The sequence below is a fragment of the Trachinotus anak genome, unplaced genomic scaffold (genome assembly GCF_046630095.1).
Source record: "Trachinotus anak isolate AG129_WGS33_773 ecotype Australia unplaced genomic scaffold, CSIRO_AGI_Tana_v1 ptg000003l, whole genome shotgun sequence".
Taxonomy (NCBI): domain Eukaryota; kingdom Metazoa; phylum Chordata; class Actinopteri; order Carangiformes; family Carangidae; genus Trachinotus; species Trachinotus anak.
In genome coordinates, this window is record NW_027273854.1 from 8868003 (window position 1) to 8891626 (window position 23624).

At 38.3% G+C, this 23624-nt stretch overlaps 1 protein-coding gene and 1 pseudogene across 1 annotated transcript; both read left to right on the forward strand.

Moving 5' to 3' along the window:
- Positions 1-449: 449 nt before the first annotated feature.
- Positions 450-12292, forward strand: LOC139614641 (myosin heavy chain, fast skeletal muscle-like). Its single transcript, XM_071472080.1, has 39 exons — positions 450-668; positions 836-979; positions 1071-1227; positions 1345-1372; positions 1461-1572; positions 1663-1755; positions 1870-1933; positions 2533-2631; positions 2711-2814; positions 2903-3041; positions 3131-3249; positions 3361-3510; positions 3593-3763; positions 3860-4166; positions 5134-5210; positions 5300-5387; positions 5476-5593; positions 5701-5824; positions 5987-6123; positions 6241-6496; positions 6714-6956; positions 7050-7226; positions 7457-7602; positions 7715-7805; positions 7899-8288; positions 8509-8635; positions 8715-8833; positions 9038-9234; positions 9321-9504; positions 9600-9765; positions 9905-10029; positions 10160-10468; positions 10553-10756; positions 10845-10970; positions 11080-11250; positions 11391-11495; positions 11573-11668; positions 11772-11903; positions 12170-12292. Exons 1-39 carry the CDS (start codon positions 465-467, stop codon positions 12185-12187), a joined length of 5817 nt encoding a protein of 1938 aa, XP_071328181.1. The 5' UTR covers positions 450-464; the 3' UTR covers positions 12188-12292.
- A 4070-nt stretch (positions 12293-16362) lies between these two features.
- Positions 16363-18157, forward strand: LOC139609041 (myosin heavy chain, fast skeletal muscle-like; annotated as a pseudogene).
- Positions 18158-23624: the final 5467 nt, after the last annotated feature.

Sequence of the window (23624 nt, forward strand, 5' to 3'; positions counted from 1 at the left end):
GTGAGTGCAGTCAGCTATTCCTATACCATGTTTCTATCACATCATTATACTGTATCACTTTTAATTAATGTGTATGCTTCTGTTTCACTTGTCATCTACTATGCTTAACTTAGACTACTTTTGTATTAGGTTTTTATGTTAAATGTATTGTTCTAATCTTAGATAAAATTAAGAAACACTGAAAGACTTACATTGGGCTACCTACAACCTTGTTTTACAGCATCTTGACATACACAGGATACCAAGAAATTTGTGTTTGCTTCAGTTGAGGTAAAGTCTTAATTGTAAAAACAAACAAAATAATGGAAATTAGTCCAAGTTCTGTTTTGAACTCATGATTTATGTTCAACACTCTCCTGTTTTCAGTCTCCATTAAATATTAACACAAACACTACCAAAATAATTTAAAACTAATGTGGACTCTTTTGGACTTTCACCTTTTAAGTATCATCTAAAGTGCAATCATGAGCACAGACGCGGAGATGGAGCAGTATGGCCCTGCGGCCATTTACCTCAGAAAACCAGAGAAGGAGAGAATTGAGGCCCAGACTGCTCCGTTTGATGCCAAAAGTGCCTTCTTTGTGGTTGACGCTGATGAGATGTACGTCAAGGGTAAACTTGTGAAGAAAGAGGGTGGCAAAGCCACAGTTGAGACAGACGGAGGAAAGGTGAGTGAATAATTATACAATTTGAAATACTACTTTTTTTTAATTTATCTTTGTCTATCCATTTCATTCACAGACACTAACTGTGAAAACTGATGTCATCGAACTGATGAACCTGTATATGAAATATCTTTCTAAGACAAAACCCTTGAACTCTATTTCCTATTCAGACAGTCACTGTAAAAGAGGATGACATCCATCCCAGGAACCCTCCCAAGTTCGATAAGATGGAGGACATGGCCATGATGACCCACCTCAATGAGCCATCTGTGCTGTATAATCTCAAAGAGCGATATGCATCATGGATGATCTATGTAAGTTTTTATTTTACTACAATGTGTATGTTATGTATACATCATGTAGATCTGGAAGCGTTCAAATATTGTTTATTTTCTACTTTTACAGACCTACTCTGGGTTGTTCTGCGTTGTCGTAAACCCCTACAAGTGGCTTCCTGTGTATGATGCTGTATGTGTAGCAGCCTACAGAGGCAAGAAGAGGATTGAGGCACCACCCCACATCTTCTCCATCTCTGACAATGCCTATCAGTTCATGCTCACTGGTAAGATCAAAGTTTGTAAAAAAAAAAAAAAACTAGAAGACGTCACCTTAAACATTCAGTTTTTTACAACAGCTTTTAAAATAATTCTAAGATGACGAGTGCATGTTTGAATTTCAGATCGTGAGAACCAGTCTGTCCTGATTACGTGAGTATTAGACAAGCTGTTATACTAAGTCTAAACACACTTTTTGATAAATATGCTGAGTCTTGACAATGTGCCCCTTCTACCTCAGTGGAGAATCTGGTGCAGGAAAGACTGTCAACACCAAGCGTGTCATCCAGTACTTTGCAACAATTGCAGCTATTGGAGCTAAGAAGGCTGAACCAACACCTGGCAAAATGCAGGTAAAATGTGTTATGTAGAACAAAATTGACTGTGATCTGGATTTGATGTTTTGGGGGTTTAACACTTCTAACTACAATCTTCTCTTGCAGGGCTCCCTTGAGGACCAAATCGTTGCAGCCAACCCTCTGCTGGAGGCCTATGGTAATGCCAAGACTGTGAGGAATGACAACTCCTCTCGTTTTGTAAGTGTCACATCAAGGAAATATTATTGCTCTGTTTTGTAAGTAATACAGGAAATATCCTTTTTTCTTGCCAAACTATACAAGAATGATGTTATTAATAATCTGTCTCTCCAGGGTAAATTCATCAGAATCCACTTTGGTACCTCTGGCAAGCTGGCTTCAGCTGATATTGAAACATGTAAGTTACAACCAAAGAATAATTTGATAGCTGACTGTGCAAAAGACTCTGCTTAATCAATACCAGATTTATACATGCAGTAGGAAAAGTGAGACAAACTTTTGAGTTGCATTATGGATAAATGAATCATCACATTTCCCTGAAGGAACATCCTTGTCTTTACTCTTTCAGACATAGTTGTGTTTCATTATTAGGTTGGGCATGGGGCAGCTGATAAATAAGATAAGACATGTTTAGGTTTACACAACCAGAGATTTGATAGCTAAGTTAAATTATAAGAAGACAAATTCTTAAGTTGTGGTAAAGCTTTTGCATGGGTATAGTGTAGCTGTGGCCAACGTAATATACATGAGTAGGCAGCTTGCAAGTGACATACATTATCACGGTTTCTGCCTGCCATCTGTTGGTCTGGCAGCACTACCTGCCATAACACACAGGGTTTATAATGACTGTCATCAAATGTAGCTACAGTGTGTATATGTGTATGTGTGTTTATTTGTCTGTGGATAACATACAATATGTGTGGGAATGTATTCCAGTTATATTCCATGTTGTAATGCCATAATTTTTCATTCTCAAGTTGAATTTGTCATTTGTAGACTTGCTGGAGAAGTCTCGTGTAACCTTCCAGTTGTCTGCTGAGAGGAGCTACCATATCTTCTATCAGCTGATGACCGGCCACAAGCCTGAGCTCCTGGGTATGTTGATGGACATATTTAACAACACTACAAACAATATAAAGAGAAAATTTTAAAAGTTTTGGTTCTGTTCTTCCAGAGGCTCTTCTGATCACCACAAACCCCTATGACTATCCAATGATCAGTCAGGGTGAAATCACTGTCAAAAGCATCGATGATGTGGAGGAGTTCATTGCAACAGATGTAAGATGACAATTTAGGTAAATAGACAGTATACTAAGTAAACTGAGCTTGTTCCAAATGCCAATAACTTTCTTCATTTACATTGCAGACTGCTATTGACATCTTGGGCTTCAGTGGGGAGGAGAAGATAAATATCTACAAGCTGACTGGTGCTGTGATGCATCATGGTAACATGAAATTCAAGCAGAAGCAGCGTGAGGAGCAGGCTGAACCTGATGGCACTGAGGGTAATTATCAAAACACCATTCTCATGTAAGTTTTCTGATACCACTCAAGCTGATCTGTACTCATCAGTCATTCTCTTTCTTTCCATCAGTGGCTGACAAAATTGCCTACCTCTTGGGCCTGAACTCAGCTGATATGCTGAAATCTCTGTGCTACCCAAGAGTCAAGGTTGGAAATGAAATGGTGACCAAAGGTCAGACCGTTCCACAGGTAATGAAGAGAAAATTTAATGTTTAAAAAAAATACAGAAATATTTGCATTTTGACATGAATACACTGTATTATTCTGGGAAATTTTCAATGCTGAAATCCTAATTTCTAGGTCAACAATTCTGTGATGGCTCTGTGCAAGTCTGTCTATGAGAAAATGTTCTTGTGGATGGTCATCCGTATCAATGAGATGCTGGACACAAAGCAGGCGAGATCATTCTTCATCGGAGTGTTGGATATCGCTGGATTTGAGATCTTTGATGTGAGTGCTTAAGAAATGTCAGAGCAATATGAAGGTTCTGCACAATCTTGCCATGACATTAAATGTCTTTCTGTAATTACAGTTCAACAGCTTGGAGCAACTCTGCATCAACTTCACCAATGAGAAACTGCAACAGTTTTTCAACCACCACATGTTTGTCCTGGAGCAAGAGGAGTACAAGAAAGAAGGCATTGAATGGGAGTTCATTGACTTCGGTATGGACTTGGCTGCCTGCATTGAGCTTATTGAGAAGGTGAGTGGCCGCTCACTTAAACATAATTCATTTTTTCATATTCAAAAGATTGCTTCCACAGGTTCATTTTTAACATGAAATGTAAATTCTTCTCAGCCAATGGGCATCTTCTCCATCCTTGAAGAGGAGTGCATGTTCCCTAAGGCCTCTGACACAACTTTCAAGAACAAGCTGCATGATCAGCATCTTGGCAAGACCAAGGCCTTTGAGAAGCCCAAGCCTGCAAAGGGCAAGGCTGAGGCTCACTTCTCCCTGGTTCACTATGCTGGTACAGTAGACTACAATATCTCTGGCTGGCTGGACAAGAACAAGGACCCCCTGAACGACTCAGTTGTTCAACTGTACCAGAAGTCTTCAAACAAACTGCTGGCCTTCCTGTATGCATCCCATGCAGGAGCTGAAGGTAAGAGACAAGAGTGAGAAGAGTAATCATAAACTCTGATATCCAGTATAGATGTTATGGATCATTATGTAAATTATTGTATGGATACTGCAGACAACTATCTGTAGTAAGAAAAATGCCCTATATATTTAAAGTTATTTTCTACTAATAATGTTACAACATAGTGAGTGAAGTGGTTGAAGTAGCATTTTTTGTAAGCTTTCGGGATGTGATTGTCAGGGCTGAACAATGGCTTGGACTCAGATGCAGATTGACACAGTAAGCAAGTTCTCAATGACCTTTAATAAGGCAAGTCGGTACACAGGAGATCAGTCCGCGGAGCAAAAGTATCAAAATTGGTAGGCAAAGGCAGGGTCAAAAACCAAAAAACAAGACAAGATACGAATAAGGCACACGGGGAATAAAGGCTGGAACGTAGTCATAAACAACAAGACGAACTGGCACAGAAGGGAGGGAACACTGAGACTAAATACTCAGGGAGAGGGAAGACAATGAGACACAGGTGCAGCACATTAGGGCAGGGTAGGTAATCACACAAGGGGAGGACACATGAGGGCAGGAAGTGAGGAACCTGAAACGAGAAAAGAGGTGAGTATCAAAATAAAACAGGAAGTACAAGACAAAGAACACTGGGGGAAACAAAAAGGGAACTCAGCTATCCAGCTGAGGCATGACAGTGATCAGTAAATGCAGTTGATGATGTTACATATGTTCCAGTACGTTTGTAGTTACACATAAGAAACTGTGTAAGTGTAGGAAATGATGTCACATAATGCGCAGTAAATTTATAGGTAAGAAACTGTATCTGTTCCACTTGGTTCAGGCCTCATAAGAAGATGATGATTGCGCTGTGACAATATGGTCATTCATGTTAAAAACGCCATTTTCCACAAAAAAAGAAAATGTATAAAAATTATAACAGAATTACTTATTTTGTCTCGATAAAATTTTATGTTTTGTAAAACAGAGGCCTCTGGTGGTGGCGGCAAGAAAGGTGGTAAGAAGAAGGGTGGTTCCTTCCAGACTGTGTCTGCTCTTTTCAGAGTATGTATTGTTTCATATTTTTGGATTGCAATTAACAACCTCATCTTGAAATGATGTTTGACCAATCATATCATGATGCTGATCCATAGGAAAACTTGGCCAAGCTGATGACCAACTTGAGGAGCACTCATCCTCACTTTGTGCGTTGCCTGATTCCCAATGAAACAAAGACCCCTGGTAAAAAGCATACAGTCCTCCTTTTTGAGTTAGATATTACACAGTGATACAAAGATGTATTTTAAATCATATGGTTTGCAACTCTCAGGTCTCATGGAGAACTTCTTGGTTATCCACCAACTGAGGTGTAACGGTGTGCTGGAAGGCATCAGAATCTGCAGAAAGGGATTCCCCAGCAGAATCCTGTATGGTGACTTCAAGCAGAGGTGACTAGACTTTTTAGGAAAGTCATATACATTTTAGTATAGTTATTGTGGTGATGGTAAACAGGAAAAAGTGAGGTGACTATAAATAACAAAACTATCCTTCGCAGATACAAAGTTCTGAATGCCAGTGTCATCCCTGAGGGACAGTTCATTGACAACAAGAAAGCTTCAGAGAAGCTTCTGGGATCCATTGATGTGGACCACACTCAGTACAAGTTTGGACACACAAAGGTACATTCTCACAGCTTCATCACTAGTGTTCTGTAGTCTACAAATTTCTTAATTTGTTTACTTATTTCAATGAAACAACACAGGTCCATGTAGTATAGTATTGACCTATGCAAATAGCATGTTCTGTTGCTGATGAGTAATTTCCATCACTTGACTACAAAGGTGTTCTTCAAAGCTGGTCTGCTGGGTACCCTGGAGGAGATGAGAGATGAGAAACTGGCTGAACTGGTGACCATGACTCAAGCTCTCTGCAGAGGATACGTCATGAGGAAGGAGTTTGTTAAGATGATGGAGAGGAGGTAGTGTACTGCTCTAGAGTACTGTCCAATTATATAGATATTTGTCTTCAATAGTTATCCTCAGCATGAAATCCTGTTGCAGTAGAAATGACACATAATCTGTAAAAATGTTTACAGAGAGTCCATCTTCACCATCCAGTACAACATCCGTTCATTCATGAATGTGAAAAACTGGCCATGGTTGAAACTGTACTTCAAGATCAAGCCTCTTCTGAAGAGTGCAGAGACTGAGAAGGAGCTACAACAGATGAAGGAAAACTATGAGAAGATGCAATCAGACCTGGCTGCCGCCCTGGCCAAAAAGAAGGAACTGGAAGAGAAGATGGTTTCCCTGCTGCAGGAGAAAAATGACCTGCAACTGCAAGTAGCAGCTGTGAGTAAATCACAGAAAATAGACAGGATGTTTTATAAACTGAGGAAAAAATGGCATCATACATCACTCAGATCTTTCTCAGTCAAATGTTTTGCTACGTATGTGTAAATTCTGTTTTGCTTTTCTACATGCCTCACCAAGAATGCAGCAAAATCAATCCAGAGACTCTTTTAAATGTTTCAGTCAAAATAAAAACACATATATACTCAAACTATAGGAAGGCGAGAATCTCTCTGATGCTGAGGAAAGGTGTGAAGGGCTCATTAAGAGCAAGATCCAGCTCGAGGCCAAACTCAAAGAGACAACTGAGAGACTGGAGGATGAAGAGGAAATCAATGCTGAGCTGACTGCCAAGAAGAGGAAGCTGGAGGATGAATGCTCTGAGCTGAAGAAGGACATCGATGACTTGGAGCTCACCTTGGCTAAAGTGGAGAAGGAGAAACATGCCACAGAAAACAAGGTTCACTTTATTTTATATATACAAAAAAATTAAATGTGATCTTGTGCCTTGTACCTTTGGATGAAAATATTAAACTTTTCACAATATTTTCAGGTGAAAAACCTCACAGAGGAGATGGCATCTCAAGATGAGGCCATTGCCAAGTTAACCAAGGAGAAGAAAGCGCTCCAAGAGTCCCACCAGCAAACACTGGATGATCTCCAGGCAGAGGAAGACAAAGTCAACACGCTGACCAAGGCCAAGACAAAGCTGGAACAGCAAGTAGACGATGTAAGAAAAAAGATTGCTTTGACCCTGTAATGACAAGATTATTGGTATAGGCGGTCTGTTTAGACAATGCCGTAAATCAGCTATTATTGATAAATGCTATTCCAGAACTTCTATCAACAATTCTTTGGCTTTGTGGTTTTGTCAAGTAATGACATGAATGATTCTTGGTATTCATTTTATTTAGCCAAAATGCCTCAAATCAACTATAATTAAAAACCATTATTCTATAGCTTGAGGGATCCCTGGAACAAGAGAAGAAGCTCCGCATGGACCTTGAGAGAGCAAAGAGGAAGCTGGAGGGAGATCTGAAACTGGCCCAGGAATCCATAATGGATCTGGAGAATGACAAGCAGCAATCTGATGAGAAAATCAAGAAGTAGGTTTTAGTTTGTTTTAGGTTATCAATTCTCTTTTCAGCACCTCACACATTACACTACAGGAACACTATGAACCATGACAGTGAAAGCTTTCTTGGTCTCCCCATCAAGGAAAGACTTTGAGATAAGCCAGCTCCTCAGCAAGATTGAGGATGAACAGTCCCTTGGTGCTCAGCTCCAGAAGAAGATCAAGGAACTCCAGGTAACCTTATTTTACATAAATAGTAAACTCAGTGGATCAAAAAAATATGTTCTAGTCAATAAGCCTTCCTGGTGTTACTACCATCAAATCTAGGCTCGCATTGAGGAGCTGGAGGAGGAGATTGAGGCTGAGAGGGCTGCTCGGGCAAAGGTTGAGAAGCAGAGGGCTGACCTCTCCAGGGAGCTTGAGGAAATCAGCGAGAGGCTTGAGGAAGCTGGTGGAGCAACAGCCGCTCAGATTGAGATGAACAAGAAGCGTGAGGCTGAGTTCCAGAAGCTGCGTCGTGACCTTGAAGAGTCAACCCTGCAGCATGAAGCTACTGCAGCAGCTCTTCGCAAGAAGCAGGCCGACAGTGTTGCAGAGCTGGGAGAGCAGATCGACAACCTCCAGCGTGTCAAGCAGAAGCTGGAGAAGGAGAAGAGTGAGTACAAGATGGAGATTGATGACCTCTCCAGCAACATGGAAGCTGTTGCCAAAGCTAAGGTGAATGGTTTGTTTATAAGCAATGGATATAAAAGAACTTATACAGCAGTTGTTAGAATAAATAATAGTTATTCACCCCTGTGTTGAAGTCACTATTGCAAATCCAGTATAAAATGCTTTTCATATGCTGCTACATAGATAATTACTCAACATCTTTGTAACATGTTTTAATTTTTAATTTTTTGTTATGTATTTAAAAATAATGTTTTAATTTTCATAGGGCAACTTGGAGAAAATGTGCAGGACTCTTGAGGACCAGCTGAGTGAGCTCAAAGCCAAAAATGATGAGAATGTTCGCCAGCTGAATGACATTAATGCACAGAGAGCAAGACTGCAGACAGAGAATGGTGAGTCACCTGTAAAAAATAAGTCATGACAAACAGTAGATCATTCTCATATATATTACATTTACACATTGTCCTTCAGGTGAATTTTCTCGCCAGCTTGAGGAGAAAGAAGCTCTTGTTTCCCAGCTGACAAGGGGCAAGCAGGCCTTTACTCAGCAGATTGAGGAGCTCAAGAGACACATTGAAGAGGAAGTGAAGGTATTACAATAACCATTCTCTCCATGAAGTGCTTAATAACATAAATGAAATAATGATGAACCAAACATGTTGTGGAAGAAGAATCTAAAGCAACTAAAGCAAACAAGCAACTAAATAACAACATCATCATGTCTGAACTTGATGAAGTACTTATTCACACAATATTTTTCAGCTTCATTGGTGAGTTACAATGTTGTTCAACAGGCCAAGAATGCCCTGGCCCACGCTGTCCAGTCAGCCCGCCATGACTGTGATCTGCTCAGAGAGCAGTTTGAGGAGGAGCAGGAGGCCAAGGCTGAGCTGCAGCGAGGAATGTCCAAGGCCAACAGTGAGGTGGCTCAGTGGAGAACCAAATATGAGACTGACGCTATCCAGCGCACTGAGGAGCTGGAGGAGGCCAAGTACATGAAACCTTTCTAATTTTTGATAGCTAAATCAGTTTTGGTGATCTATTAAACTAAACCCAGCAAATTCTTCTTCATGACAGGAAGAAGCTTGCCCAGCGTCTGCAGGATGCTGAGGAATCCATTGAGGCTGTGAACTCTAAGTGTGCCTCTTTGGAGAAGACCAAGCAGAGGCTGCAGGGTGAGGTGGAGGACCTCATGATTGATGTGGAGAGAGCTAATGCTCTGGCTGCCAACCTTGACAAGAAACAGAGGAACTTTGATAAGGTAAGTAGTTAAACTGGAAATCAAAAACAATTTTATTAGAATAAACACATACTAGTATTAGTAACCAATCATTTAATTAACCTGTACAAATCCAGGTCCTGGCAGAATGGAAACAGAAGTATGAGGAGGGCCAGGCAGAGCTGGAAGGAGCCCAGAAAGAGGCTCGCTCTCTCGGCACTGAACTCTTCAAGATGAAGAACTCTTATGAGGAGGCTCTGGATCAGCTGGAGACCATGAAGAGAGAGAACAAGAACCTGCAGCGTATGTCAACCTCACTATATTTAATGTGACTAGTTTTATTCAGAAAAACGCTCACACATACCATTTCCTAGATATAATGTCTACTGCATACAGGTAGCCTGTGATACTCAAACTTTACTTTGTTTTGGTTGCTCTATAGAGGAGATCTCAGACCTGACTGAACAGATTGGGGAGACTGGAAAGAGTATCCATGAGCTGGAGAAAGCCAAGAAGACTGTGGAGACTGAGAAGGCTGAAATTCAAACTGCACTGGAGGAAGCTGAAGTAATACAGATTAAATTATAGAATTTATAGAAATGTATTTTGTGTTGAATTAAATCAATTTAGTCCATGTATTTTGTATATATTTGAGAATTAATTAATGCAACTTTTATTAACATTAAAATAATTTAAGGGCACACTGGAGCATGAGGAGTCCAAGATTCTCCGTGTTCAGCTTGAGCTCAACCAGGTCAAAGGTGAGGTTGACAGGAAGCTGGCAGAGAAGGATGAGGAAATGGAGCAGATCAAGAGGAACAGCCAGAGGGTGATGGACTCCATGCAGAGCACTCTTGATTCAGAGGTCAGGAGCAGAAATGATGCCCTAAGAATCAAGAAGAAGATGGAGGGAGACCTGAATGAGATGGAGATTCAGCTCAGCCATGCCAACAGGCAGGCTGCTGAGGCCCAGAAGCAATTGAGGAATGTCCAGGGACAGCTCAAGGTAAGGACTATATGATCATCTAATTAAAACAAACACGTACAAAAAATACAGAAAGCTCATTGGGTTTTTTTCTGTTCTTGTCAGGATGCCCAGCTGCACCTTGATGATGCTGTCAGAGCACAGGAAGACATGAAGGAGCAGGTGGCCATGGTGGAGCGCAGAAATGGCCTGATGGTAGCTGAGATTGAGGAGCTGAGAGCTGCTCTGGAGCAGACAGAGAGAGGACGCAAAGTGGCTGAGCAGGAGTTGGTTGATGCTAGTGAGCGTGTTGGACTGCTTCACTCTCAGGTTTGTTTCCATTCATTCAAAGGAAAGTAGTGTTCTTGAAAATACATTATATAAATTATATTAAACATGACTTTTCTGAAACATTCAGAACACCAGTCTAATAAACACCAAGAAGAAGCTGGAAGCTGACCTTGTGCAAGTTCAGGGTGAAGTGGATGATTCTATTCAAGAAGCAAGAAATGCTGAGGAGAAGGCCAAAAAGGCCATCACTGATGTGAGTTGCATCCCAAAAACTGCTTAATGTGGTCATCTTTATGTGTTCAATAAGTGATGTTAAGTTTTTTTCAGATGAAAGTGGAATTCCAGACCATTTATTATTTCAGGCTGCCATGATGGCTGAGGAGCTGAAGAAGGAGCAGGACACTAGTGCTCACCTGGAGAGGATGAAGAAGAACCTGGAGGTCACAGTCAAAGACCTGCAGCATCGTCTGGACGAGGCTGAGAACCTCGCCATGAAGGGTGGCAAGAAGCAGCTCCAGAAACTGGAGTCCAGGGTATGAACAACATATAATATTAATGCTTATTTTGTTATGTAAATCAGATGTTCAATGGGGGAACAAATACAACTGTATCTCATGTGGTATATAAATGTATTTTTGAAAATTTTGAAAACTCATCTCTCATCACATCACAGGTGCGTGAGCTGGAAGCTGAAGTTGAGGCGGAGCAGAGACGTGGAGCTGATGCTGTTAAGGGAGTCCGCAAATATGAGAGGAGAGTGAAGGAGCTGACCTACCAGGTGATGAATTGTAGATTTTTTAAAAAGAGTACTTTGAAGTGCCTGTTTTTTTTCACTTACAATTTCTATCTGTACAGACTGAGGAGGACAAGAAGACTGTGACCAGACTCCAGGATCTGGTGGACAAGCTGCAGCTCAAAGTCAAGGCTTACAAGAGACAGGCTGAGGAGGCGGTAAGTCAACCATAATTACATGACCAATCTTTTAATTTAGAACAAATAATACCCCCATTAACTGTCTTGTAACTAAGTTAATATGATTTAAACCCCTTCACAGGAGGAACAGGCCAACACTCACTTGTCCAGACTCAGAAAGGTTCAGCATGAGATGGAAGAAGCTCAGGAACGTGCAGACATCGCTGAGTCCCAGGTCAACAAGCTGAGAGCCAAGAGCCGTGATGTTGGAAAGGTAAATTAAAAATGCAGTAATATATTACAAAATGTTTAACAATGGACAATTCATTTTATTTGGTATCAGGAGTGATTAGTCCATTTTTATGGTGTTGACAAATTCACATATTTTCAAACAAGGTATGTAGAACTGCATGTAGTAGCACATATATACAACCACTTGCAGAATGACAGTCTTTGAAAACTCATTAGAAGTTGAGTGAAAATCTAAAATAACTTTTTTAACCTTTAAATAATTTCATTTTTCTTGTCTTATCTTTTTAGGGCGAGTCTGCTGAATAAGAAATTGCGTCCAATGGAGCCATTTGACAGAGTTCATAAAATATGAACTTTTGAATGCTTTTTACACTGCACCATTTCAATAAACATCTTGCATATTGCTCAATACTATTTAGTCTGTGTATTTACTATATTAATGTGTATTCTACAAAATGGTTTCAACACAGCCACTGTATTAGCAGGATGTGAACCAGTCTAAAAAGTTGCAAAACAGCAATCACATCAAATCCATTTTTAAGTGTTTACTAACTACTTATATTGTATTTTAGAAAAACATACATTTGATATAGTTGATTATTTTTGTCAATATCTTTATTGAACTTTTTCACATATAAAAAAAAACAAAACTGGCCAACAGGCAGCATGGCTATGCCATTCACCAGAGAAACAGGGAGGTATATCACCTCTCTATCAAAGACAGTGGCTGCGGTCGAAAAGTCAGAATAATCTCCTCTCCTAACCACTTTTCCTTGACCTCAATGGAAAACATCATGAGGTCAAGAAAAGATGTAAAGATGAGTTCATAAGGACTTGGGACAACTATATATATATATATATATATATATATATATATATATATATAGTTGATATGAAAGATCTATGTTTTGGAGCTCAGACAAGGCTTTCCATAAGTTTTGGATCGTGTCACAAACATAAAACAGTTGTTTTATGTTGTATCTATATTTTTATTTATCTATATTTTGGGTCGGCCATGGTTATGGTGCATCCAATACAGCTGCTTTAAATGTTGCTGCTACAAGGAATTGTGGGATGGTCCAGTGTTTCCTGTGCTAAAGGAGATAAAATAGGAAGCATTGGAGCTCCTTTCCTTTTCAATTAGACAATTCGAACAGCTCTTATCATGATATGTCTTATATGTCTTATATTACATTATATGTCTCTTATATGCAATGTCTCTTGCAGTATAGAAGAAATTACAGACCTAAACTAACAAAACTGTTTTGAGTACTATGGGTTGTGACCCAGTTCGGCAATCAACAGTAAGTGTTTAAGAAAATCTGTTATAACCCCAAAATACATTAAAAACCCAATTGAGTCCTAATACTTCATGTTGTCATAGAAAAGTCACAACTCTGAGTAACTCTATCAAAGTCACTGCCTGTTTCGGAAAAACATCTTTGAAACAACAGAACTGCTGAACATCTACTAAGCATGCCATAACTTTACCTTTAGGCCGAACAACTTATAGAATAAGGACTAAGAGAACTAAGCACATTGTATTTAAAGAATGACAGAGACTGTATATGCAGCTATATATGCCGGTTCTGAACCAATTGCAGTCCACACAAGTTACCTCAAGAACTTACTGTCAAAAGTAACATGTGCTAAGTCAGTGGCTACACACATCATATAATCTGCAATGGTGAAGGTTGACAGCAGGTTGACAAAGAAATCAAGCATTACTGACTGAACTATGCAATGAGGGAGACATAAATCTTACTTGAGGTACTAGTAGAGGCCAGTAATCTCCCATGTGGATTTATACTGGCACATAAACCCTGACTTACAAATGCCTTTCCGCTTGTGATCAGGCCATATCATCTTACTGTCTTGGAAAATATGTACAGTCAACAGATAATTTACACATGCCAATTTTTAAATTTGATTCTGTTTCACAGCACATTGCACAGGGACAGCCATATGCAGACAGGTGACAAATTAAAGGAAAAATCTGAATAAATGAGTGTAGAGACATAACAAATGCAGATGCTTCCAAACAGGTGCACTACGTGGTAAAATTAAGCTGTTAACATCCACTCATGCTCTGTGTCGGGTATAAAAATGCTGCGTTGACACAGCAGATTTTGTATCAGGATGGCACAAGTAAAAGATCTAAGTCACTTTGAGAGAGGGTTCCTTGTTGGGGCACAGGTGGCAGGAGCTTCAGTCACAAAGACTGCTCAGCTGACTAGTGTTTCAATAGGAACAGTGACTGTGCATTTGGATCTACAGGAAAGACATCCATAAATAGGCTCAGAAATTGTGGTGAACAGCACACAATTGATCGCCATGATGTCATCAAATGACCAAAGTGTGATATGTAAGGAAAAACACAGGAACAGCTCTTCCTCAGGTGACAGAGAATGACAATGCATGACGTGATCAGTCAAGCAAGAACAGTCTGTTGACAATTACATACAGAGGGATATTAGAATATAGGATATATTAAATATTCTACACTATAGTAACTTTCATTTTCATTAGCAATACATTTCCAAACTAAACATACCATTTTGCTGTTGCCAACATATCTAGATGTGTCGGATAAATATATCCCTCTCTCTCTCTGCCAAACAGGAATCACTACTTCTGCACTTAGCTGTTTTTATTTTTGAACACAGTAATACCTTGTGATCTGCTGGTAAGATTGTAAATAATAAGTCACTTCTGTCAACAACAGTGTCATCAAAGTGGATGCTGGCAATGATCCCAAACTTTACCTTAACAACTGCTTTGCTCATGAGTCACCATATCATCCCCTGGCCCAAAATCATCATTTTTTTTTTTTACATTCTTCATTGCAAAAACTATTTGAATAAATAAATTTAAAAAAACAAAAAACCTTAAATGTTTACATGGTAGTTATTTTTGGTTTTATCTGCCTGGCAACACTCCTTATATTACCTTTCAAAAAGGCACATGGCACTCCTCTAACGTTAATGGAAAGGGCAGCAGTGGGATTTGTATCAGATATCTGAGACGTGCATCCTGCAACTATACACCAGTGACGTTCTGACGCTTCTCCAACATTGGCACTCAGTACTGGCTGTGATATCAAAATTTAATGGACACAACTGCCTATCATAGAGAGTATCAACTGAAATCTAATCTTTAAATAAATCGCTGTATTTATGCTTCACAAACCATGCTGTGGACTCTTGCTATTTAGTATTAAGCAAACTGTGAACATAACAGTCAGAGTAAATATTTATGAGTCATTTAAAGGTCTAGCATCTGCAAAATAAATGTAGCTTGAGTCACTGGCATTTATGTAACAAAAAAAGTATTTTTCTGCTTTACTACAGATCTATAGACTACCTATAAAATAATCTCTTAAATTTGGTGCTGTATTTTCTCCAGTGTATTTAATGCAAAATGTGATTTAATCACAGATACCTATTTTTACATTTTAATTATTGGAGTGGGGAAATATTATATAGATACAAAAATCAGGCTTATCATTGTATAAGTGATTAACATATCACTATCAAGCAACAAGATGACAAGCACGCTGTACTTGACCAAACTGAGTAACACACTTGTGCTGTGTGAGCACACTTGAGTATATAAAAGCAGCAGCTCTAGAAACCTGTTTCAAATGCCAGGCATCTGATACAGGTAAGTGCAGTCAAATATTTAATAGTATCTATTGTGGTTTCTAGATTTCTATTAATTACACAGTTGCTGTTGATTATTAGTTAATGATTATAATTGCATGTCACCATTAAATCTAATGAATTAAATGTATTCATTTTTTTTTTTTTTATATTAGGCTGAAAATAAAAGAGTATACTATTTACCATACTCTCTTTTGCAGGAACTTGGGTTTACAAGAGATTCCAGTCATTTTCATTTGGGATCCATCGAAGTAAATGACTAAAAGACTAAAACATCAACTTAAAGCACTTCAATGAGTCATAAGTGAACAAATAATTTTAATATGCCTAAACTGATTTCAAATGTATTTTCAGTGCCATCATGAGCACAGATGCGGAGATGGAGCAGTATGGCCCAGCGGCCATTTACCTCCGGAAGCCTGAGAAGGAGAGGATTGAAGCTGAGAACACTCCATTTGATGCCAAAACCTCCTTCCTTGACTGACTGATCCTGATGAACTTTAATAAAAAAACTTAATCTCATCAAGACAGAGGGTGGCAAAGCCACAGCTGAGACAGAAGGGGGAAAGGTAAGTGAAAATTTGTTTTATTTGCAGTCTTAGGTTTTTGTCATCCTGTTAACACCAACGTACTTTAATTTAATGTGATATTATTTAAAAACACATTCCCTATCCAGACGGTCACTGTAAAAGATAATGAGAAAAAACTGAATGTGATTTGGATTCAATGTTTTGGGGGTTTAACACTTCTAACTACAATCTTCTTTTGCAGGGCCCCAAATCATTGCAGCCAACCCTCTGCTGGAGGCATATGGTAATGCCAAGACTGTGAGGAATGACAACTCCTCTTGTTTTGTAAGTGTCACATCAAGGATACATTATTGCTCTTTTATGATTGCTCTCTCTGACTGCTGTTTAACAAAATGCAATGATTATGATGATCTGTGTCTCTCTAGGGATAATTCATCAGGATCCAATTTGGTACCTCTGGCAAGCTGGCTTCAGCTGATATTGAAACATGTAAGTTACAAACATCATGCAAGTTGTGTTGTCTCTGCTAAAATGTGCACTTAATGAGTGGAAAACCTAGAGAATTATACTTTCGATGGTAATATCATAGCAAAATGAAATTTAAATTCTGCATGATGAAGGCAACATAGCATCTTGTGGATGTTATAATTTGTCAAAGCCAAGGGTCAGGAGTAGAAATGATGCCCTGAGAGTCAAGAAGGGAGACCTGAATGAGATGGAGATTCAGCTCAGCCATGCCAACAGGCAGGCTGCTGAGGCCCAGAAACAACTGAGGAATGTCCAGGGACAGCTCAAGGTAAGGTCTATATGATCATCTAAGTACAAACAAGTACAAAAAATACAGAAAGCCCATTGTCTTTTTCTCTTGTTTTCAGGATGCCCAGCTGCACCTTGATGATGCTGTCAGAGGACAGGAAGACATGAAGGAGCAGGTGGCCATGGTGGAGCGCAGAAATGGCCTGATGATAGCTGAGATTGAGGAGCTGAGAGCTGCTGTGGAGCAGACAGAGAGAGGACGCAAAGTGGCTGAGCAGGAGTTGGTTGATGCTAGTGAGCGTGTTGGACTGCTTCACTCTCAGGTTTGTTTCCATTCATTTATGAAAATTGTCTTTGTACTAAGAAATAATAATAATAATATTATAAATAAAAAATAGCCATCACTGATGTGAGTTTACATCTCCAACTTTTGTATTTTGTTTCCATTTTTATTCAGTTTTTAATATTTAAATATGCTGTGGTACCTATTTGTGTGTAATAATTTTAGTATTTGATATCAACTTTCAGATTAAATTGGCATTAGGAAATATTTTATTATTTCAGGCTGCCATGATGGCTGAGGAGCTGAAGAAGGAGAAGGACACTAGTGCTCACCTGGAGAGGATGAAGAAGAACCTGGAGGTCACAGTCAAGGACCTGCAGCATCGTCTGGACGAGGCTGAGAACCTCGCCATGAAGGGTGGCCAGAAGCAGCTCCAGAAACTGGAATCCAGGGTATAAACTATACATGTATGTATGGTGCTACAGTTGATATTATTGAGAGTATTGTTCTTTGCCCTATGTTGTATTTCAAAGGTGCTTGTGCTGGAGGCTGAAGTTAAGGCTGAGCAGAGACGTGGAGCTGATGCTGTGAAAGGAGTCCGCAAATATGAGAAGAGTGAAGGAGCTGACCTATCAGGTAATTTATTATCCAACTAAAGTTCACCTTAATTTCTCTTTAATTCTTTACTGTCTTTCAATAACAATACTTCATCTGTACAGACTGAGGGGGACAAGAAGAATGTGAACAGACTCCAGGATCTGGTGGACAAGCTGCAGCTCAAAGTCAAGGCTTACAAGAGACAGGCTGAGGAGGCTGTGCGTCAACTATTACTGACAGACCAGCTGTAATCATAATGTCACCATTAACTGCCATCTAATCAAGTCTTTATAACTCCAAACCCTTCACAGGAGGAGCAGGCCAACACTCACATGTCCAGACTGAGGAGGAAGCTCAGGAGCGCACTGACATCGCTGAGTCTCAGGTCAACAAGCTGAGAGCCAAGAGCCATGACGTTGGAAATGTATTTTTTAATTCTGTTGGATAAACATTTGTTAGAATTTTTCACAAAATAGAGAAACTGATTTGTAAAAGATATATTGACACATGATTTACTATTGGCATTTGAAAATCTTCGCAATTTGCTAGACTGGTATTTTTGAAGGCAGCTTGCAAGTTAAGTGTCACCAATTAGATTTTCATGCACAAAAAGTTTAAACTAAAAAAAAATAAAGTTTAAACACTGTAACTGTGAAGTTTTAATGAATTTGTCACATGAAAGAACAGCTTTTCTCCCTGAAACTGATGCCACTGAAAGAACAGCAGGCTTGCTGGTTAACTATAATCTAAACGTGAGAGCTAATTAGCTGATATTAGTTCAGGTGTAACTATCTCTGATAATTCTGTCATGTTTTTTTTTTCTTCTTCTTTTCTATGAGAGTTCTGGTGTTGAATAACAATTTCTTAGCTTACCCCTCATTTTACAGGCCTTCAGTTCAACCTTTTTTATCACCAGACATGTCCCACAACGACCAATATCTTCCGTCTAAATATTCAAGCGCAAGCTTACATTCACCGAATTCATTTACACACCGTTTCTGGGATAAGGAAGGTTTTATCTGAATGTCGACTGATAATGCCCACTAAAAGTACCGGACGTCAATGTAATCTCAAGAAGAAAAAAACAACAACAACAACAACAAAGAAATGTTGGAATATAACGACTCTTATGTTCGGCAGATGGCTATTTAACATTAGTAGGAAATGAAAATCGGGTTGACATCAAAATCCAAATATCAACGTCCAAGGACATAGGTGGCCATCTGTATGCCTGCTGGGTAATATCAGGTCTCTTTAGAAATAATTGTAATAGCTAAATATAAATAAATATATAAAAGTGGAGTGCTGTGCAAAGTATCCAGATTGTGTCCACATTCAGGTGTACTGATATTTAAAAAAAGTATGCCGATTTATTATGCTTATAACTGTATAGCATCTGCTTAAGAGGTATCAAGTTTATCATCATTATAGAATAATAATTATTAGTAGTAGTAGTAGTTGTAGTAAATTAAGCTAACACAAATCTCTTAAGAGGCTGTAAAACCGATACCACTGACTAACTGCCATCGGAGATTATATTAGGACTTAACAGTGAGTCAGTGACACTTGAAACAGTTAGGCACTCACTGTTAGGGAATGACAATTGGCTTAGTATAAGCTCAAAACCATTGCAGGAATTCAAGTAGGCTACTCTCCTGTGGCTATGTACTGGCTAGTATCCCCAGTTCCCTGAATGTTCAGAGAGGTGACAGTCACTATAAATTAATGGGAATCCTAATAGCACTCTTAATTTATGAGCAGTACTGATTGCCAACAAAGCCCATTCATAAACACAGTGCTGACTGGCTCATTTGAAATGAACCCAGACTCACAATAAAGGTCACATCAGCCAGCAGCAGTAACTCAAGTGTTGCAGTGTGATTTGAAAACTGTCATTGACCAACAATGTGAATAATTTTCTCTCTCTTCTTGTATTTCAGTCTGATAATGCTGAGTAAGAGACAACATCTGGACAACTTATAACGGAGTTCATGAAATATGAACGACCTGTCGTGATATGTATGAATTAAATAAAGATGTTTTTGATGCTACTGTTTTTTTGTTTGTTTTTTTCCAAATAAAATTCAGTGCATTAAGGCAACACCATTAATAATAAGTGGAATAACTGTGGGACCAGGTTTAAAGGTTCTTACCATAATAAAACATTTCTGTGAAAAATTTATGCTAAAAATGTTTTACAAGGATTGTTCATTCAACAAAAAAAGTTATTTAAATGTGTGCTTTTATTGCACAGCAGGATGTGAATACACCACATTGGATTTATTAATCTCCCTTTGCATGATGCAGTCTTTTGAAGAGTATCACGTATGGAGCTTATCATTTATTTGTTTGGCACAGCTAAGGTGATTCAGGTAACAGGAAACCACAATCTGAAGGTCATGGATGTAACTACATACTGTATGTAATAGGTTAGATGATGTTAAAGCCAGGAAGTATTAATTAACAGCATTCAAACATGGTCTTGCCTTTGTGGCACCAACTCTCACAGAAGCACAGGTGTTGTTGGACCCCAGGGCAGATGCTATTTATGTGGACACTGCACACTAACTGGTTGTGCATTTGTGTGCCAAGATATTTTAGGAGTTGACTTGGGCATTGTTGTGCTTGTAGACAACTGCAGGGGAGTGACCACCAAGGCCATTGATGTAAAGACTATTTCCTTTGTTTTAAATGACAAAGATAATATCATATGACAGGCTGAAGCAATGGTGTTCCCTTTCAACACAGCTGTCAGTATGTCCTCAAGGAATGACTGATTGATTTGGCATCCTACAATGATATACTTAAACTGTGAAGAAAATAACTACAGTTAAATATTGTCTTATGTCTCACTTATGACACAGTTGTTAATGAGTTTTGGTTAGAGTTGCTTCAGTTTATGCCAAATATTGTCCTATTGTCCTGATTTATGTATCTACAAGGAGGTGAACACAACTGTTTGGTTCACAAGAATATAAAAGTTAAAAGTTCCCTCTTAAAAGATAAGATATGAAAAGACAATAAATCAAAACACTGCAATCAGGATTATTTTAATGTAAGATAAGCTTTGGTTACAGCACGATCATTTGCGCTGAGTTATTGATGGTCTTGTGCAATATATTTTGCTGAAGTACATACCATAAGCTTTACTGTTTGGCTCACCTCCTCCAACTTTCTTTTTTTTTTCCTCCTTGTATTTCCTTATTGCTTCACAAATTACTGCAGTTCATGTTTGACTGTTGAGTAAGGTTGTAAACAATACAACTCCTGAAATCTCAACCGTAAAAAGTCCCTCCCTCTTTTCTGTCTGTGCCTTTTATTCTGATAGAACAAATAAAACAAGGGAAACTAAATTAAACAAAGGAAAACAGAGAGAGCTTAACCAACACCACCTTTGGTTCTCTCAGACAGACTCTGTCTGACACTCTTTTAAACCCCACCAGGCCCCTCCTTGACAGACGCATTTGGCATGTTTTATTTCAGTTCATGGGCTTAGTGCAACGGCTCATCTATAAGCATCTACAGACTCAAGGACATACAAAGGAGAAGGTTAGTCAGGACTGTCTGTTCCCACTTGTAAGTTTTAATCCTTCTAAAAAATTCTTGGTCTATTCACTCACATTATAACTCAATTAAGCAACTGACTGATTTACAGTTTACACTTGCAGAAATTAAACATAGAATTGATTTTAAAAAATGATTTAAACTTTTAATAATTACACAAAAATGTAAATGTGATTATGTACACTTCAAATTCTGATTCTTAGATGGCAAAAGAAAATGCTGAGTGGTGTATACCATGTAATTTGCAACACAAAACATGCAAGCCTTGCATATCACCAGAAAGTAAATAGTAAGTAAACCATAAAGTGAAGATCACTATCGAGCCATAGCAAAATTTATAGGGGCACCATGATGCTGCAGTTACAAGCAGATCAAAGCTTTTCTGTAGCATTGATGGCCGTCACACTGGCATAGCTGAATTAATTTTGAATAGTTAATTTCTTTTCATTTGCAATGATATAATTCTGTCCCTCATACTGAAGAACATTATAACTGTCATCCTGAAGCACAACATAAAGATAATAAATTTTTCTTTTAGGTCTGTCATGGCAGACTTAGTTTGGGATATCACTGGCCACTCAGCAAGTTTATGACATTTAAAATCAGTTGGTGCATTTTGTCTATTAATGGGCCCTGTGTGTACAAAATGCTCTGCATTTAAGGTGACACAACACTTAGACATACATATCACTTGTAACAAACTTTCAACTTTATAAAATTAAAATTTACTCCTAAATGAATGTAATTGGAGAATAGATTAGTATTTCTATGATACATGCAGACTGAGAAATACCACTAAACCATAACTAAACATCAATATCCTCATCTTTTGTTGTGCAAAAATAGCACCTAATTCAAATCTAAGCCCACCAAGGCTTCCTTCAAACAAGTTGACTAAAGAAACAACAGAAGACCTTTGACCTTACCTGAATAGCACATTGGCCTCATGCTATTCAGGTTGGCTGAAAAAACCAAAGACCTCTCACCTTACTTGAATAGCGTGTGTGTAACACATGTTTGCACAATAGCCCACTTACCTCTTGAGGTCATGCGGGTGACATTCCTCAAGGTCATCTCCTTTTTTGAAGAAAGAAGCTTGGCTAAATATAAAAGGCAATAAGACAACTTCACTCAACAATCCAGATTTAAAAATACACCAGTCATTAGGCAAAAAGTCAAAAGTACAAATTTATTTTCCTGCATTTATTATACATTCAAAATTTAATATACACTAATCCTGCATACACTTTTCATTCATGGTACTATTACAGTTCTGGCATCTCTAACATCTTGTTTATCTGCGCAGGACTTATTTTGGGTCTTATCCCAGCCTAGATGGCAACTGTTCATCCACTCCATACCAAGGCGATATGTAATCCTTCCTCAGCTTTTATGGAATGGCGCTCAGCCTCAATTTTATTTCAGACATCTGAGATGTGTGGTTGTCCTGCAACTATATACCAGTGACATTTACATGCTTCTCCAAAACCACAGGCTGTGCCTGGTATGACATACTTCAACAAGAGCATTATTACCAACACTGAAGATCATTTCATTATTGAAACAAGTTGGTGACTGATCTGTCTGTTATGAAAAACTTCATTGAAAAATATTTTCAAGCGCATAAACCCTTAAAACCAGTGCTCATATATCCCCATAAGTGATGGGGATGTATGATGTATGAGCTGATGATAAAATGATAAAATTATACGAATAAACAATAAAAGAAAATCAATTAAACATTTTAGAAAAGAGAAAAATATGAGACAAATATGATCTTAAGAGATGAAAATCTTTTTATATCTGTGGCCATGAATGGAATGGCTGTGAAACTATTTTATGGAATACTTGACCCTGTTTTATTGGACTACCAAATCTGACACGTGTGAATGTCCTGCAACTGTACACCAGTGACATTTGGGTGCTTCTTCAGACCTGGTGGAAAAATAAATAAAAATACATTTTAAAAAAATTAAACAATACACATATAATCATAATAATAATTGTTATTGTTATTATTATTATTGTTATAATAGTCAACATCTTTAGGATTTAAAAAAATCATTCTTAATGTAAGCATCATCATTTTTGAAACTAGTTTTTCTTTTCAGTCTGAAACATCAATCTTTATTAATATAATAACATATTCCATAGGAGATCAAATTTAACAATACCAACAACATTTATCCTGCTCTAATGATAATAAATGTATATGTACTGCATGCATTTGTGTGAATAGATGTATAATGCAATCGTTTAGGTGCAATATATTAAAAAATCTTTTATATGTATATGTATGTATGTATCAATATAAACATATATTAGATTATATACTAAATATATATCATATA

Excerpts from the sequence above, each read along its gene's own strand:
- LOC139614641 (XM_071472080.1), top strand. The coding sequence starts at position 465 with ATGAGCACAGACGCGGAGATGGAGCAGTATGGCCCTGCGGCCATTTAC. Across the intron at positions 1,228-1,344 it reads CTATCAGTTCATGCTCACTG|ATCGTGAGAACCAGTCTGTC; the intron begins GTAAGATCAAAG and ends TTTGAATTTCAG. Across the intron at positions 5,594-5,700 it reads TATGGTGACTTCAAGCAGAG|ATACAAAGTTCTGAATGCCA; the intron begins GTGACTAGACTT and ends TATCCTTCGCAG.